The sequence below is a fragment of the Mustela putorius genome, unplaced genomic scaffold, assembly GCF_011764305.1.
Source record: "Mustela putorius furo isolate JIRA1106 unplaced genomic scaffold, ASM1176430v1.1 tig00003854_pilon_pilon_pilon, whole genome shotgun sequence".
Taxonomy (NCBI): domain Eukaryota; kingdom Metazoa; phylum Chordata; class Mammalia; order Carnivora; family Mustelidae; genus Mustela; species Mustela putorius.
Window position 1 is genome coordinate 3477064 of NW_025422006.1, and position 18951 is coordinate 3496014.

Below are 18951 nucleotides of genomic sequence, written 5' to 3' on the forward strand. Positions count from 1 at the left end.
TTTTTAATGTTGAACCAGCTTTGTCAATCCAGACAGATTTCCTTTTTTTGTTCACGACACTTTTTTTTCTGTATTGGGTCTTCAAAACGACGATGGGCTCTTAGCTTCACACCTCCAGCCGCAGCAGGCAAGCTGCCACAATGGGCGAGGAGCCTGCGTCGTCGCAGTGTCAACAGAGCGTCTTCAGAGTGCCTGGAATTTTCTGTTATTCTGGGAACATTTGAAGCAGGCAGGTGGCCATGCTCTTGAACCCTGTTCTTGGAATTTTACTTCTCGAGTCAGTGTGTAGCTGAAAGTTTATCTTGCCTACTTCTCTCCTCTTTCCTTTCTCCCTCGGGCTCTATTTCACTTTCTTTGTTCTTGCCTTTTTGAAAACTTGATTAAGTCCTCTGTTTTGCTGAATACACAGCAAACCCAGAGAAGAACCAAGCAGGAGGAAAAACTACAAAACAAAAACATGTTAAACCTTCCTTCTAAAGTTCTAGAAATGCACGTGCCGGGAGTGCATGTTTCTGTGGGTTTCAGACCTGTACCAAAGACCTATGGAAAGAAGCCAAACAGTGAAAAATGCCACAGGAAAATGAAGCTGTTCATCAATTAGTTAAATGTGAACTCTGAGGTGTTAAGGCAATTTGACAAAGATTAAGAGTTGGCTGGATGTAGGAGTGCTTGGAGCCATTCCTTTTACCTTCTGCCACACAAAGTCAAGAAAATATTTGTTTAATGATTGTCAAGCACTTATACTTCTAAGTGCTAGTGAATTGATTTATCGTAAAAATATTTGGTCGGAAACCCTTTGAGTCCGTGTGGTTGTAGGATCAGAAGCAGGTTCAAGGTGGACACTAAGACGTTTTAGAAACCACACGACTGAAGACTCGTAGTTCGAAGAAGTCACAGTTTTGAAATGGACATTTTTAGTGGGTCGGTAAACAGCAGTCTGTGAGATTCCAAGAGAGGGGGAGTTTGCAGAGCACTAGGAAGAACAGGGAAGGTGTCACTTCTGACACACACAAATCTTACAAGTCTCCTACCATGCTGACTTCCCTTACGGAGACCGTTTTCAGTTGATGAGACAGAATTTGATTAGGAAGGGTCGCCGGAAAAGACTTGCATTTCTGTGAAAGAAAACAGGGCTCCCGGGTCAAGCAGGTAAAATATCAGTTGAGGCCGCGCTGAGGGCTACTTTACACTGAGGCATTTACTTGCCTACTATTCTGAAAACCCCAGGGCTCCCAGACCCGATCCTGAGCTCACCGGAGAGCCATTTGGTGACCTAATGGAAAGGTTGGGACAAGGAGGAACAGTTCTCAGGGATGGCTCACTTACGTTTTCTGCCCTTTTGTTGAGAAGTTCTGTACCCTAGATATCTAGATAATGCCCCTGTATTTACAGATTAGCCTGTAAATGTGGGTGATTTCTCTGATCGTCTGAGGGAGAAGAAGTTCACAGTCAGTAGATTAAGGTGGCCTCTTTGGAGGCTTAGTGCCTGTGAGGAAGGTCTTGTCAGCTTCCTCGGTCAACTAATGAGCAGACAAGCATAAGCAAGTGAGTCTGTAATACCGGGAGAGTGTCGTAACGAAGAATGCCGTATGGGAGAGGTTCTGTCCCACGGGTGGTCCCAAAACTCATGGCTTCCTGCAAACAAAATTATCTATGGACTCAGTAAAACATGACCTCTGCAAGTGGCCTTAGCCATGAAGACAACATAGAGGCCAGCGTGGTTGAGATGTTCGAGTCCCACAGAAACCACCTGTCGAGTGAGCAGCTCGGGCAGCTGGAACAAGGAAATGAGCAAGCATGGGGGGATTTTATTGGTACCACTTGTTTTCAGTTATAAAATAATTATCATGTTTTAGAACTTGCAAGTTCTATTGAACTATTTTTATTTTGAATATAATGTTAGATTTTTCGGGAGAAAGTATAACGCTCATATTATAGAGAATTGTAGAAAAACAACAAAGACTCTTTTTAGGGTCCCCTCATTACTGGGGAATGAAGCCTTCTCTCTCACAATATCATCACATTTTATAATAAATAGCACCATATTAAATCTATGCAAGATTTAACATACTTTATGAAATAGTTAATGTTGCGTTTTAGTGCAATTTATGGTCTATGTTTTAATACATTTTCTATATTCTTTTTTTTAATTTTTTTATTCTTTTTAAAGATTTTATGTATTTATTTGACAGAGAGAAATCACAACTAGATGGAGAGGCAGGCAGAGAGAGAGAGAGGGAAGCAGGCTCCCTGCTGAGCAGAGAGTCCGATGCGGGACTCAATCCCAGGACCCTGAGATCATGACCCGAGCCAAAGGCAGCGGTTTAACCCACTGAGCCACCCAGGCGCCCCCATTTTCTATATTCTTAAGTTGAATACATTTGCTATCTTGGGGCAGCTTGCCGAGTTGTAGGGGTTAGAAATAATGTTATATAAAAGTGCCTCATACAGTCTACTTGCAAACAGTGGTTGTTAACTTAGGGACTTTATTAGAAGGTTCTAAGTTGACACAGAAACTTCCCAGTAGGTTAAACTTTACAGAATTGTGAAGATCAAATAACATGAACTCTATAAAAGCAGGCATAGAACATTATAAAAAAAAAATGCAACAGATATTACTTGCGTGATCTTCAAAAGCAGTGATTTGTTATGAATTCATCAGAGGTTAAAAAAAAGGGACAGAAGGACTTGGAACTCGCGGTGGCCAGAAGGAGGTGGACACTGGGCTTGCAGAAGTGATTTAAAGGGAAACATTTGGCCATATATTTCCCATGTTCTTTCTGACATTGCTTTGAACTGCTTGTCAGAATCTCATACTTCTCTTTACATCCCTTACCTCTGTGGTTCATCTCTCAAGTTGGATTGGGAATTCGGGGAGTTGGGGGGCTTGGGTGGCTCGGTCAGTTAAGCGTCTGACTCTCGGGTTCCACTCAGGTCATGATTTCAGGGTCGTGAGATCAAGCACCACGTTGTCTGGCCCCTTCTCAGCGAGAGGTCTGCTCTTCCCTCTTCCTCTGGCTTTCCTCCTTCTCATGCTCGCTCTCGCTCTAAAAAATAAATAAAGTATTTTTTAAAAAGAAAATAATAAGAGCAGCATCAAGTCCTGCTCTTCTCAGTTGCAAACACTAAAAGCCTTAACCTCTAGATTTCGCCCTCCACGGCTCTGCACCAGTCCATTCGTGTGTATCGGATCACCTGGAAAATCTGGGAAAATGCAGGTTGCAGAGCCCCACTCCCAGGATTTCTGATTCAGTACATCGGGGCTGGTCCCAAGAATCTGAATTTCTGCCAGAGATCTTTAACAAATTCTCAGGCAACACTGGGTGCTGCTGGTCCAGGAAATACACTTTGAAAACTACTGCTCTGGATCATAAAACGTGGGAATGTTCCAGCAAAACATGATCTCAGTTGTGACAGGTGGGAGTTACAATAAGAACTGCCCATAATGAACTAGATGGGGGAGAGGGACCTTGCACATCTAGATAGTATATCAAATCGCCACAATGTACACTTGAAAATATGTTACAGTCAGCTATACCTCAATGAAGGTGAAGTTTAAACATATAATAATTGGAAAATTGGAGCAAAATCTATATGTGAAAACCACATGATGGAAATCTGTCCACAGAAGACAACATAATTTATAGCTAATATGCCCTATATTTACAATGAGAAATAGAATTATGTTACTCTGGTACTTATAATTAAATACTTACAAAGATAATAAAACTGAATCAAATAGTGGGGGAAAATTGCCCCATAGTATATATTTCTGTTTCTCATTACAGAAAACGTATCAATGGATATTAAGCTCATCTCCCCCGACCATTACTCATTATTACTCCCCCACTCATTAATCATTACTCATATTTTGATTAAGAGTGAGATTTTGTAACTACCCAACTGAAAAAAATTAAAATTGTGATTCCCAGTCAGCACAGACCACACTCGTGTGTTTGCAGCTAATGTTAATGACTTTATATGTTTGCAAGCTGCTTAATTTGGTGCTTCAATTTCCCATATCCACTTACATCCTTGTATTCATGTTAGCTTTTCACGCAAGATTAAGCTGCATTATTCAGTTTTATAATATGTACAGGATTTTGCCGTAAAAATATTTTTCTGTGGATGAGCAAAAAATAGTTCCACACCTCGTGGAGGAAAAGAAAGTAGTGAAGCTAGGTCGGTTGTAGCTCTATACCCGTCGAGCAAAGTCTTGGTTGTCTTTGCACTGTTACTTCTTCTGTTCTCCTTTTGTGTTATTTTGCCGGCATTCGGACAGGTGTGAGAAAAAAGGGCCACGTGCACTTCGATGTAGGCCACAAGCAGGTCTTGGGAAACAGGTGGCAAGACAGAGAATCAGGATAGAATTTCTGGAATGAGGAGCTAATTACTTTGCGATTAGGAGGTTATGGGCCAGACTTCTGGCTACCGAGTCCTGACCTTCTGCTTCTACTGAACTGACCTTCCAAGGAAAGGGAGGAAGAGGTAGAGGTGTCTTTCCCATGAAGAATGAAGGAAAAAGGGAAGGGGGCATTTTCACGGTGCTTGTCGCTCACACAGTGGAAGTTCATATTTTGATGCTTATCTTCACCCTGAAAATAAACGTGAGTAGCATAAAACTCAGAAGTGAAGGACGTGACTGAATTAGCTTGGATAGTATTTGTCGTATTTTACTCTTAACGGGGAAAGGAAAACATGTCGCAGGCACTGGCTGAAGAGGGCATCGTGGACCTGATTCATTCCCAGTGGCCGAGGGCTGGCGTCTAGCGCATCGTCTGGAGCGTTGGAGGGTGGCCTGTCCCTGTCATGGCAGCAAGGCCTCCTTACTGGCTGGCACCGATGCCTTAGAAGGTACAGCTTCCCCCTCAGCATCGTAACCCCCTTTTCCTAGGAAGTGTGGCGGCTGCACTGGCTTTCCTGACAGTTTCCTGACAGTTTCCAGACAGCGCCTGGTCCCTCCCTTTGGCTCCAGCCCTGGTCTCTCTCCGTGAATTCAGCGGCTCGTGTCCGGCGTCTGCTCCGGCAGCAGCGCTGCGAACACGACCCACACCCCCAGGAAGCCGTGGACCCGCCGTCTCCACAGCAGCCTCCCCCGGGGAGTCTGTGAGAGTCCTCTTCCCCCGTCTCCCAGGGGCTGCAGAAAGCGGGCAGCTGTGTGTTCACTCTTCAGAGGAAAGGGGGTATGACTGTCCTCGGCATGTGGAGGAAATTGGTTCTCCCACTGGCCCACCGGGATGCATGTCACCTTTTCTGAGAAATCAAAGCTGTAATGCATCAGCCACCCCCGAACACATTGTATGGGTCGTAATGATGTAGGTCCCTACTTGTGCAGTTCTGAGGCCGTTTGGGGTGGGAGCTGCACCAACCTGTGTTTGGTATTCTCTTAGGTGCTATTGTCGGCCCTGTTTTATACAATACCTCTGACCGCCTGGGTGGCCGCTGTGTGCTCAGATGGGACATTAATAGGTGGGAATGTTCCTTCTTCTCCAGCTCAAATCCATTTCTCTCTCCCTGAGGTCAGTCGCTGGGTTCAGTGCCGTACAGAGTGTTTGCAGTCGTCCTCAGCACACAGCAAGTGTTAAGCCTCTGTTTGTTATTGTGGCTTTTACCCAAATGCCAGGACAATGTCTGCTACAGTTGGTGAAGGAGAAAGAACAGGTGCCTGAAATCGCCGTCATGCCGCTGCGAGAAATGGGGACCGCCGGAAGCCTGAACAAGCGGGCGGTTTGATCAGCACCATTAGTCGTTCATGTAGCATTTCTAGGTCAAGGAAACGCCCTGGAGGTCTCTAAAGAAAAACCAGTTGAAATTAGAAGCCCATCACCTGGGCAGCAATGCCCCTAGAATCACAATGTCAAACTGTGTCTTGAGAAGAATTGTTTTTTTTTTTTAATTCAAAGATAGGGGTTTTTTTTCCATTTATTTGTGTTTCTTTTAGAGGTGGTGTGCAATGGCAGGAAGGATGTGGTGCTCGGTCTGAGCTCCAGTCCTGGTTCTCGGCTCTGTGGAGCTTAGTTCTCTTCCATGAACCGATGGTAAGAAGAGCAGCTCCGAGGACCGGCTCGGGAATGAAGGGATTCCGCGCGGGAGAGCTGGGTGCACTCCCTGCAGCGGGGGCTCCCTTCTCTTTTCCTTCCTCTTTGCTTAAACACTTAGAGAATCGCCCCCAGACCCAGTCCGTGTCTGTGACGGAGACTGGAACCCCTTCTCTGCCTTCCTTTTAGTGCTGGGAGCTGCCACTTGGGGTTCAGAAGTCACTGTCCTGAGAGCGCGTGTTCCTTGAGAGAAGAATTCAAGTCAAGAAGTGAACTCAGAGCTCCGCTCTTCTCAGACCCATTTTCAGATCCGTGAACCCGGCCTTTTGGATTCACGTGGGCTGCTCTTACAGAGTGTCAGGGGGCTTGGGTGGAAAGAGGGTCTGATCAGCAGGGACTTGGGCGGAAAAAGGAAGAAGTAGGACCAATGGCCTCACCCTACACAGTTTGACACCATCCCTGGTCAGCCCCGCCGAGGCAAAGCCTTGGTCCCTTCTGACGTCACTTCATAAATAGACTGTCCAGACCATGCACTTGATCTCAAAATAACCCCCTGGGCATCTAGAAAAGTATCCTTGACCATTTGCTTACCTCACATTTAGTTTCTATAATTCAAACATACGCCTGGGTGGCTCAGTCAGCTGAACATCCGATTCCTGGTTTCGGCTCCGGTCATAATCTCAGGGTTGTGGGATCAAGCTCCAGGTCAAACTCAGTGCCAGGCAGGGACTCTATTTGAGACCCTCCCCCCAGTAATAAATCTTTAAAAAATAAGATAAAAGTCTGCCAGTACATACAGGCTCTTTGATCCCCATAGCATTTTTTTTTTTTAAGATCTTATTTATTTATTTGAGAGAGAGAGAGAGAGCATGAGTGGAGAAAGGTCAGTGGGAGAAGCAGACTCCCTGCCGAGCAGGGAGCCCGACGTGGGACTCGATCCTGGGAATCCAGGATCATGACCTGAGCTGAAGACAGTCGCCTATCCAACTGAGCCACCCAGGCGTTCCTCCCCATTGCGTTTTAGATTTAACAAATACTTTAGTAGTCTTTTAGCCATGGGTTTGCAAGGATTTTTTTTTAAGGCCCAGTATTTAAAACAGGTCCCAGCAGAGCTGTTTCCATTGAAGGGATCCAAACCACTTATTAAACTGCCTGTAGCACAGCACCCCGTCTTCCCTCCCATAGTTTATGGAAGCCCAAATGTAGTGACTCCCAGATGGAATTACTACTGTGAAAGTCTTCGCACTGTCAGCAGATATCTGCAGAGGCGGCCTAGTGCCGCGGTGGGAGACGAGCCCTCACTGATGTGGCGGCCTCTCGGGAAGAAGCTGCCAGAAGTCAGGCAGACTCCGTTCTGGTTATGGTGAGCCCAGGGCTGGCAGGGATAGCACAGAGTAGGCATGGTTTAATTCTGTTAAGGTCTATTTTTCCTAAAAAAAAAAAAAAAAAAAAAAAAAGAAGAGGCTTAAACCCTTGACTATCGAGGATTATGTTTTTGGAGATTCAGGCCATTTGTAGACATACCCCCTAAAGCCCAGGAGAAAAACAAAATTGTCAAAGATTGAGCATAGGGAGGATGCTAAAGTGTATTTTCTACCCAACAATAAGGGTGCTTGAAATTCACGCAACTGAAGACTGAACCTTCCATCCCACAGGCAGAGGAAAGGTTTTAAACTCCTTCAGAAAGGTTGTAAATGAGCATAATTCGTGATTACATGTGAATGACTTCTCTCTGTCTCTCCTAAGAGTAAACTAAGAGGCAACCCTAGGCACCTGAAGGCAAAGTAAGAAAATCCTCCACTACGTGGGCAAAGTACAGAAAAAAGAGGACAGGGGCTCCTCTGGGGTCCCATTAAGTCCACTTTCATCATCTGGGCAGCTTTGCCCAGAGCCAGGGGTCAGTATGCACTGTGGTTCCCCGCTAATACCACAATTCCCCAAAGGGGCTGTTGCACTGAGTGGGGAAAGGGAGAGAGGTCTCTCGGGAGAGCTCAGAGTTGGTAAATCAACTGTTGGGTTGGCCAGAAGAATATTGCATTACACATCGGATTGGCTGTATGTGTTCCATGTCTGTTTCCAAGAAGTCTCCTCTGTGAAATGATTTCAGAAATCGCATGGAAAGGCGCCTGGTTGGCTCAGTGGGTAGAGCGTGCAGCTCTCCGTCCCTCAGTGGTGAGTTCAAGCCCCAGGCTGGGCAAGGGGCCTGCTTTTTTTTTTTTTTTTTTTTTTTTTTTTTTTAAGATTTTATTTATTTGAAGGAGAGAGAGAGAGAGAGAGCATGAGGAGGGGAAGGATCAGAGGAAGAAGCAGGCTCCATGCGCAGCGAGGAGCCCAGTGCGGGACTCGACTGGGCCTCCAGGATCATGACCTAAGCCGGCAGTCACTTAACCAAGCGAGCCACCCGGGTGCCCACGGGGCCTACTTGAAAAGAAGAAAAAGAGAAGGAAGCGGTGGGGGAGAGGAAGAGAAGGAGGAGAAAGGGGAAGAGGAAGAAGAAATAATCACATGGAAGTCGAGTAGGTGGGGTTGTCTCGTAGCATCTGAAAGGGAGGGCACCTCTTTTGCGGTCACGGAGGTACAGGGAGGAGGTATCTAAGGACTGGAAAACGGGGACCTGGAGGAAACAGTATTTTTTACTAAAACTGGTTTTTGCGGCCAAATCAGACTTCCTTCCAGAAGTGGAGATGAGGAGCATTCCTGCCAGAGCTTCCCGGAAAGGTTGTCCCCAGCTGCGCCATCTTTCTCGTCTCTCTCTCCGCCCTCCTGCCCTGCTCAACGCGGGGGATGACATGACACACGGTGGCAGTACCGGGTTCCTGGCAGGGACCTCTTTGCTCCTCTCACCCTCCTGACTGGCTTTGTAACGAACCCTCTGCGAGCAGGTGGGTCGGGAGGTGAAGGGAAGAAAGATCAGGTATGAGATTTGAGGTTAGAGAAGTCAGGCATTGTCTGGGAAGACCCGAGAGGGGCTGCATGAAATGCTGGTCCCAGAGAAGTTGGGCGAGCTGCCAGATGACGCCCTTCCACGCGTAGCACGACGTCTTTGTTCTGAAACGCAGCTGTTCCAGGAGCTTCCGCTCCACGCAGTTAATTGCACCTGGTATTTCAGAATGTCTGACGGTAACCTTGGGCATCTACGTGGATGACCTCAGCCGGCATCTGCTAGCTGTATCACAGAGCATCCCAGAAAGGCATGTAAGCATGGGTCCTCTTCCAAATACTAATAACTCCTTCCCTGGCTGTAAATCCAGCTGCACGATGTGGAAGTATAATTGGGCAGCCTCCACGGAAGTCTGGCGCTCATGTGGGAATATCTATTTGTAAGAGAACCTGAATATTCATGTAACTGTCCAGACATCAATAAATTCTCATTTTACCTTATTTATTTCTGTTCCCCAGTGAACAGCGATGCTCTTAAGCTCAAAGTTAATAGGCATGTTCTTCGGAGATGTACCCTCTCTTACCGTAATAGAACGTCTTTCTAATACATTTGTTCATCGGTTGCCAGGTAGCTCTCCCATCAGGTGACACAAGTGTGTTTTCTTTGTCTTAGTGCACAGGTGACAGTTACCATTGTTTGCCATCAATTAGCTTGGGGTAGCATGTCAAGGATGTGCGGATGGTGTCATTTTATTCTGACAGCCGCCCGAGCCGGTTGAGAAGGGATTGTTTCATTATCCTCTTATCAGTACTGCTGGGTAATCCACACCGCAAAGAGGGAGGAGGGAAAAAAAGACAGACGGGAAGAAGAGAATTTTAGGGATTGGCAATATTAAAATTATTCATGCCTCCAGGAGGAGAGAAAGATTAGAGAGATGACTCTGGGAACCCTTCAGAAGCCTCCCGTTCCCTAATGCTGGCTGGAATGTGGGATGCCGCCTCTCGCCAGCCAGTGGGGGGCAGGGAAGGGGGGGTGCCCACAGGAGCCTGGAAGGGGAGAGAAAGGGACCCGAGCCCTTCTCCTCCCCCGCAGAGGAGTATCTGCCGCATCTCTGTCCTTCTCCAGTGGATGGGCCTTGCCCGTGCTGGAAACTTCTCCCTGGTTCGTGCATTCGGGCCGTGAGAGAATGTTCCCTTGAACAGCACAGTGCGATTTAATTGTTCTCCGCGTGTGAAACGCAAAGAACCTCAGAAAGTTCCGTGGCCCAGATTTTCCCTGGTGGGGAGCAAACCTCCCGTCGCCCCCCAGCGCTGGCAGAGTCCTTCACGATGACAGCAGGGAAGGGGGTTTGTTTTCTGTTTTGGGGTTTTTTTTTTTTTGAATTCTGAAAACTAACCACTGCACATCTTCGGGCTCATGGAGAAACAAATAAAACGAAGGGCTGAACATGTAAAAAATACTTGAAGATAAACTGAGCTTCAAGAGGGACAGTTGTGTTGACATTCTAGTAACAGCCCGTTTTCACTCCTTAACGAGGCACAGGCACGCATGAAAAGGACAGTGGTGTTTTTTAAACTGAAAGCGAAGGCGGTGTGGGATGTAACTCGGAGGTGCATATTACCCGTGTAAAACAAAGGACATTTTAACCCTGTGAGGATTCTCTCAAGGACCCTCCACACTCTACAGCAAGTTGCGATAGAAAGATTGAGCAAACAGTGCTTACTCTCAGAGACCCCAGGTTACGTGTCTGTGCATTGCTAGGTAGGAGGCCAGACTCGCTCCGGTGGGGGCTGACTGTTTTGGAGCAAACTAAGCCTGGGTTTTATATCCTGTTGGTGAGAATAATTATAAATAGGTAAAGAACAGTGACTGTGGTTTATCAAGCACTAAATTGTGGTCCAGGCGCTGTGCTGCGTGTTTTCCTATATTATACGACCTTCTCATCGTACTGCGAGGTAGTCTCCTTATTTAAGATGAAGAAACTGAGCTTAGGTGAAGTGACTTACCCAAGACACGCTGCTGGGAATTGGTAAAACTCGGACTCACGCGGAGCTCGTCTCCCTCCCACCGTACGCGCTTCGCTCTCCGAACAACCGGCCTGACGACGGTCTCTCTCGGGCGCCCAACTTCCAGGGAGGCCGGAGGAGTTCACGTTCCCCTTGCAGTTCAGCTGTTTTTTTTTTTTATTTGTTTATTTTGAGAGAGAGAGACAGAGTGAGAGAGAGCATGAATGGGGAGGTCAGAGGGAGAAGCAGACTCGCCATGGAGCTGGGAGCCTGATGTGGGACTCGATCCCAGGGCTCTGGGACCATGACCTGAGCTGAAGGCAGTTGCTTAACCAACTGAGCCACCCAGGCGCCCAACAGTTCAGCTGTTTCTTAACTCCTTCCCCAGGTTCAGATTCCTCCCGGGGGGCGCTCAGGGGCTCGGAGAGGGGAGGCAGACACAAGGTCAACCTCACCGTTTCCATTCACACGGAAATCTAATTCTTTTTAATATCTCTGTGGAAGCCAGTGGAGCCTGGCTTCGATGCTTAGCCGCCCTCTGTGCCCAGACCAGGAAACTGCGGGAAGGATGAGAGCTGAACCCACACCTGCCCCTGCACCAGCTGCCAAGCACTCCCCACCATTTCTCAGGGTTACCCCAGCACTCACTGTAAGAGAGTTCACAGTCCGCGGGGAAGACTCGTTCCCCTTCTAAGAGAGCAGGCCCACTACAATGGCCACTGCTCTTTAAGCGATTGTGAATGATGCCAAATGTGCGTGTGCCATCCACACTAGGACACACGCGATCTGCACAGCGAATCTCGGCTTTGTGCAGGACTGACGGAGGCGGTGGCCTTTCAGCCCAGCACGCCGTGATCACTTGGGTAACAGGTGTACATGTCTGTCGCTCACGGATACCCCCTCCCTGCTCTCCTTCCTTCCCACCAGTAGATCGATATGCCTCCGACAGGCATCTGAAATCTTTATTTGGGAAAAAGCACATTGCCTCCCAGCTGTTTGTTTTCCAAACCAAATAATTTCGTTAACTTGTTGCCTGAGTTCATTTTCAGAGCTGGAAAATTTCTCTCAGCCACGCTGAGGTCACCTCAGGGCTTCTAGGATGAACAGGAATGGAAAGGGGAGTATGTTGTTGGCATTCTAACCAGACTTTGGGTAGCTGAAGCTCGCCGTGTGCATCGTGTATGTGAGGGAAGAATGCTTCGGGACCCCAGTCTTCGCAAATAGAGTATGTGGTGTCCTCTCTCGGGCCTCCTCTTGAACCTGCCCTGTGTCCGAGAGGCAATTTAGTGGGCTGGTTAGGGGCATGGGATCTGCTATTTGTCTTCCTGGGTTTGGGTCCCAGCCCAACTGCTTACCAGCCACAGGACCCAGGCCAGGTACCCTCGTCAGGAACCCAACAAGGCTTCAGGTTGCTCATCAGTAAACTGAGGAAAGATCTGTAAATTACTCCATAAAATGTCCACTTGGCTCTGAAGTAGAGGGCAGGAAGAAGATGAAATGCACCTGCGAAACGGCCCAGCACCTGCGGCTCCAGGTGCGATCCTCAGATCGGCAGCCTCAGCGGCCGAGGGGACTTGGGGAAGTTGGATACGAGCTCAGAAGCTCAGCACTCCCTGCCTCTAAGACCAGGTGACTCAGAATCAGTATCTATTCCTGGTGATCGGTTTGCAAGGGGAAACTTGGAAAGCAGGACTTTTAACTGCCCATCCTGCTTTCAACCGGCGTATGCCCTCTAGTTGGCTTTTTCCATATCCCTCCCCTGACGAGGGAGGTCCTCCACCCTGTCCTCTAGAATGATGAGACAGTAGTCGCCAAGCAGTGACCAGGGTAGTCTTCTCTGGCCTTGGGAGAGGGCCTGAAACAGGTGGGCTCTTCTCGGGAACACACTTCGCCTGCCTCCATTCATACAGTGAGTACCTGACAACTGAAGCGTCCCCGGGTATCTCGTCTATACCCCTAGAAAGGTACATTGATTGTTTTCATTTGGATAGAGAGAGAGCTGTTTATTAACCCAGATTAACCTGAGCGAGTTAAAGGTTCAAGCCTTGAATGCCCTGGTCCTGGGAGCTGGGGAGATGGCTCCGGGGACCACACAGACCAGCAAGTACTGCTCTGTTGAAACTATAAAGCCCCGCTGAGTTACTCACCCCTACCCCTGCAGGAGACGGGTAGGGGACTGAGGTGTGCTGTGCTCCAGAGAGGAAACCCAAAGTGTCAGGGAGGCCAGCTCCCTGTCCTCCGCTGAAGGCAGGGCTCACGAATCCATCTCAAGACCAGGCTTTTATTTCCCTGGGGAGCCCACCATCTCTTAATCACAAAAGCAATAAGAATTTCCAGTATGTTCCTCAGCCAAGCCTAATCAGTTGTTCCAGCTGCCAGTCATCAGCACTGTCTGGAGGTTCACCTAAATGCTCTCTTATAGCCTTGAAAATGGCACAAACCCTTGGGGTGACACCAGACAATGAAGGCCACCCCTGTGGGCAGCCTGTGTGCACCGGTTGATTTGATCACAACGATTTTGTTAATATTGCTCTGATTCTAGAGGGATCAGTTTCTTTCCCTATGCTTTGATTGACAGGTCTTGTTGCACGCCACTTTGGTTGAGTGTGTGTGGAAGGAAATGTTTCCTTTTTGTAAGTGACCTCACCGTTGCATTCTGATGTGGAGATTTTCTGCTGGAGGTTAAAAAAATCACTTGGCAAAGCTCAAGTGTTTGTCTGGAAGCATGTGTTGCATTGGGCATTCTGGTGAAGTCAGCAGAGACTTAACTTCAAACATTGAGATCAGAACCTGCCTCGTGTGGCGTAGGGGCTGGAAAATTATGTTTGAATGAATGGATGGATGAATGAATGAATGGATATTCTTAGACTACACGAAGATGGAATCCTGGATGTATGATTGATACAGCTGGAAATTCCTAGAAGTCGGTGTAGGTAGGAGAGGCCTTTCCTGTGCCACAGGGATGGTCCTTGAGAAATGTGGGTCTCAGGTTGAGGCCAAGGTCAACCCTTCCAAACCTCAGCTCTCTCATGCCAGAGTTTTGTCCATTATAGCACAAGGGTCTGTGACAAGGGGTTGGATGAATGTTGGGACACCAGGCTCTGTTTTTATTTCCTCTAAGTCTCTGGTGGTTGTAGGGGCTGTAGGCAACACCCACAAGCAGGTGTCTTGTCCAGGACTGCATGCAAAGTCCTCTGTGTAGACACTGAACCATGAGTTTCTACTAGGTGACCTCATCAGGAGAGGTTTCATCCTCTGCTTCTCATCCCATCTCTGGGGAAACAGAGGCAAGTCCTGGGTTCCATTTTGCACACAGGTGATTTCTTTCAGCCAACATAAGAAACTATTCTGTATATTTTACAAATTCAGACTTTGAATTGAACGCGAACACCCATCCTTCCTTATCCTCTTGGGGTCCCCAGTCACAGGGTCACTGGCGGTTTCAATGCCATCCACCAGCTTCAGCAGTGGAAGAAAGGGCTGCTGTTGTGGGTTTGACTGTAGGGCAGGCAGCACTTGACCTCAGTGCAGCTGGAGGGCAGGTTCTGGAGACTTCTTCCCTGTATCATATGCCTCTCGTGGCCCACCTTATACCCTCTCTGCCACCCAGTCCTCCCAGCAGCCGTTGCTCTGGTAACCATCATATATGGCAGCAAATATAACTCAGAAGCCCTTCCCCTCCCCTGTACCACGGATCTCTGCCTTTCGGCCCTGGCGCTTCCTTGATGCCCGGGTACTCGGCGTCTGTGGGAACCTGAGCCACTCGGCTACACTTCCCTACTTGTGTGGGAGAAGTAAGACCCTAGATGGGGCCCCTTTGACCAATATGGAAGAGGACTTGGTAGATAAATGTTCCTTTCTGTTCCTTTCCTACTCATTGGGCCCCAGACGGTCTCTATTGGCTTTTCTTTACTCCACCAAACACGAATGATGCTGTTGGAGAGAGTAAGCACCAGGGGCGTCTTGTTCCCTCGTCTGTCCCAGGACCTCGCTCAGCATCTGCCACACAGTACGTGCTCCATAGACACTTGTGGAATAGTTGGCTGCCGAGAGAGGAGTCAGAGAACATAGGTGACCGCACAGAGCAGAAGGATCCAAGTGAGCAGAGGGAGGTGTAGAGGACATTGCCGTCGGAAGCACGGGGTCCGCTGCTGTGCTGTGGTGGCCGCGTGCCCAGCTGTCCGACTTGACCGGAGCTAAGGGCACAGTGTGGGGCCACAGATGAGACGGGGTGTTAAAGCATTCAGGACACCACTGGATGGTGTCTCGCGGCAGATTCGGAATTTGATAGAATGAGTGTCTAGAGTTCTGGGTCTTCCGCTAGACTGCCGCCTCCCCCAGGGCGGGGACTAGAGCAGCTAGCAGGTAGTAGGCACTTCATAAACGCTGGGTTAAAAAAGTAATGGTTAGAAGTCGGATGGACAGATGGAGGGCTGGAGGGATGGCAGACAGGCTGCAAACAATGCCAGATTTCCCTTCCCAGGATTTTCCTGCAGCTAATGCAAAAATGTAGCTGGTGCAGCTCATGGAGACCTCTGGGAAACACCCCATTTTCTACTGAACCACAGAGTAGATCTCAGAGCACACACACCAGAGAGTCCCTGTTGCCCAGGGGGATGGACGCAACAGAGGCAGTGGTTCCCTCGTGAGGAACACACACACACACACACACACGTGCAAAAATACCTCCAGGGGACACAACAGAGGCAGTGGTTCCCTCGTGAGGAACACACACACACACACACACACACACGTGCAAAAGTACCTCCAGGGGAAAGCAAGTGAGGGGCGCATTTGGCAACTACAACAGGATAAAAAGGAGAGCTCGCGTTTCTGCACCAAGGCAGAAAGAAAAAGAGCCACTTTTCCACAGTGTCTCTGTGACCTCTCATTATTCCATTAGTTTCTGGAATCATGTCTACAGCAGCCAGCTCCACGGGGACAAACACCAGCATTGAAACTACTACCGCAGTCAATCCAAACAGCCCTCTCCCCGCGGTAAAATTATTATCTGGGATACAAGCAGGATTGTGGTTGCCCGAGTGAGCTGAGCGCACATGCGGGTAGTGATTCATAAGGTGACGCTAGTCAGTGTGCAAACGTGCAACTTTTCTGGAGCCTGACCCCCCTCGCCCTGATAGCCCGAGGTGCCTTTCTGAGCGAGTAAGCACTTTCTAGTCTCACCGTCTCTGCAGGTCTCAGAGGGCCATGGAGGACACGGGCTTCCGAGGACAAGAGTTAACCTGACACTGCGCCAACTTACCCGACATAAACCCTTCACATCCGAGCACATCCTTGTCAGTAGCTTTTGAGCGGGAAGATGGTAATTCTGCTTCCTCACATGTTCCTTTAAGTACTTGAACTCTTGTTCCGTCGGATGAAGCTTTGGGGGGCTGGGTCATGTGGGGTATCCGTGCTCTCCGGGAGAGGTTGGAGAGACTGGGACTGGTCTAAAAGCAGCGCTCCCTGAACTTTTAAACCCTCCAATCTCTTTGATTATGTGGCTGCTTCTTCTTAATCCTGAACCTGATGCCTTTTTTTTTTTTTTTTAGATCCATTTATTCTTTGACATCAGTAGAGTAAGTTCAAAAAGAGCAGAGATGGGTATAAAGCTTGGCACCGCTTCGTACGGGGAGGGAAGTTGAAGAGAGTTGGCGTAACGCTGCTGCTGTGATTGCCGCATAATGAGACGTGTGCTGAGTAGGTCCCAGACGCCGAGAGCCTCTCTGATAGTGATAGACTCGGAAAGTGACAAGCCCCGTCTCTTTTGTGACATTGTACCAATTAGCTGATCTAAATGGGCACATATTTAAGTTTGAGGTCACGTACAGTTCTTCAAGGCTAGGCTGCCCCTACGAGTGTGGCTCTAACTCACTCTGTTGTAATAGACAACAGTGTGTGTGTGTGGGGGGGGCGGTCAGGAGTCCGGAGCTGTGTTTGGGGCCCCTTTTCGTGTTCTGTGGTGCCAGGCGTGGAGTCATCGTTGATGGAGACAGAGTGTGTCTATCGGTCACGCTATCAGGGAAACAGCCGGGCTCAGTTGGACCCTGAGGTTCAGAGGTTGTCAGCTCCTACACCGGTACGAGGACCAGGAGACGATATTCTCATTACCCTGATTTAGCCACGACAGAGAGAGAGGCAGCGTGACCCGCGGAGGCTCGCTGCAGCCAGGAGAAGAGGCAGATGGCCTGTGACGCCCTTCGGGGCCAGCAGTGTCTCTGCAACTGAGCAGTGCTAACTCGGAGCCCCTCGCCCTGATGCAGACATGACACGATTGATAATTGTATGGCGTGCAGGCAGGGGACGAGTCAGACCACGAGTGTCGGCAGGGGGCAAGCAGCACGAGAGGCACAGGAGCCCAGGAGCCTGTCCCACCCTGAAAACAAAAGCTGTGTATATCCGCTGAGTGAAGCGCTGTTCCCCCAAAGCCACCAAGAGAACCACAAACGAGCCCCTAAAGCAGCCTTGCTGTCAGCCTCCAGGGGGTAAAGCCTGCGCGGCCTGACGCCTCTTTCCCCTTGATTGCAGCCTCCATCTTCAACAGCGGTCATTCAAGCCGAAGCGGAGCAGCTGCCGGGGCCGTGCCTCCCCCGCACGCCGTCGGCCACCCTTCTCCGGGACAGAATGTGCAGGGGAGCCCCCACAACCCCGCCTCCCAGTTACCCCCGCTCGCAGCTGTGGACGCGGGGGCCGAGAGGTAAGGCCATCTGTCTCTCTTCTAATAGGTGTCGCCACTCAACTTCCCGGCGCAAGGAAGTCTTTTGACTGTTGCTGAATTTGACTAATAATCCATCAGCTGGGCCGAGTTATCCAAAGGTGACGTGCTGAAAGTGCACACGACAAAGCACGTGGCTCAAACATTTCATTATCTGTCTTACTTTCCCCGGGGAAATGCTGAGAAGATACTGGCGGTCGCCAGCCGAAGTGTCTGATGCTGGGAAAACCTGTCCAAATCCCCATCCTTCCCACCTCCCTGCAGTTTGTCCTGGTGACTCAGCTGGAAGGCAGTGTCCCCAGAGGCGGAAAAGCTTTCCAGATGCAAACGGCACCTCCGGCACCGAGATCGATATCAGCTTGAGAGTATAGCGTAAGAGGGCACAGGATTTTGTGTGGGTGACCAGCCAGGGGCTGTTCGCCAGCCATGCGACATCGAGACCTCCCTCATAGAGAGTTTTTGGGAGAAAAGTTTTAAATCTTGACATTTTGGTCGGTCTTTGGATCGCCCAACCGTCCGGTGGTGTGGACAGCATGTGGCTCCTTTTTTTCTCCTCCTCACGTGTTGCAGGCTTGAACTGACCTAGGGAGAAAAGGTCTTGTGGGGACCCCTGTGCGATCCTAGAGTCCTAGGACATGAGAATGGGTTGAGTGGACAACAGGAAGGAAGGTTTTCAATCTTGAATTTCAATGAGCAATCTGTGGTTTCATTGGTGTTGGTCTGATCTATGAGAATTTAAATAAGTAAAAAAATATATATATATGGTTTTTAAGTTTGATAAACCATATTTTTTTTACTTATGCCTCCTCTTTACTTATTAATACATCTGTTCGTTTAATACATTTTTTGAGTTCTACGTGTCGGACGCTGCTCCAGGTGCTAGAGATGTCAAGATTATGAAAACACGGTGCTGTTCTTAGGGTCTAGTGGATGAGGACAGACAGATGTATAAAAAAGAACAGTGATGCTGTTTGGATAAACAATATAATCAAGATGCCACAGGAGCCTGGGGAGGGCGTCCCTAGTTCTGTCTCATGGAGTGAGGGGAAGAAAGGGTGATCTAGGCGTGGAAGGAAGGTTAAAGCTTCCCAGATGGATAATTGGGAGCAGCATCCAAGGCAGCCAGAGGGACACGTACGAGACATAAGAGGGACAAGCACACGCATAGAATTCGGTTCCAGTAAGCTCAGGGGCCATCACCCAGAGTGGACAGGCTGAGGAAGTCAGGTAAGAGTGGGTTGGCTTGTGTGGAACCATGTATTTTGTCCCAAGGGATTTACCTCTTACCGAAAGTAAAGAAACACTTGTGGC

At 48.8% G+C, this 18951-nt stretch overlaps 1 protein-coding gene across 4 annotated transcripts in view; it reads left to right on the forward strand.

The window, feature by feature from the left end:
• The window catches only part of GLIS3 (GLIS family zinc finger 3), a 436920-nt gene that overhangs the window by 372159 nt on the left and 45810 nt on the right, over positions 1 to 18951 (forward strand). For all 4 annotated transcript variants that reach the window (XM_004766193.3, XM_045065029.1, XM_013063320.2 and 1 more), the window contains one exon: positions 17454 to 17622. In XM_004766193.3, coding sequence (XP_004766250.1) covers positions 17454 to 17622 — 169 coding nt within the window. The remainder of the gene's footprint in view (positions 1 to 17453; positions 17623 to 18951) is intronic.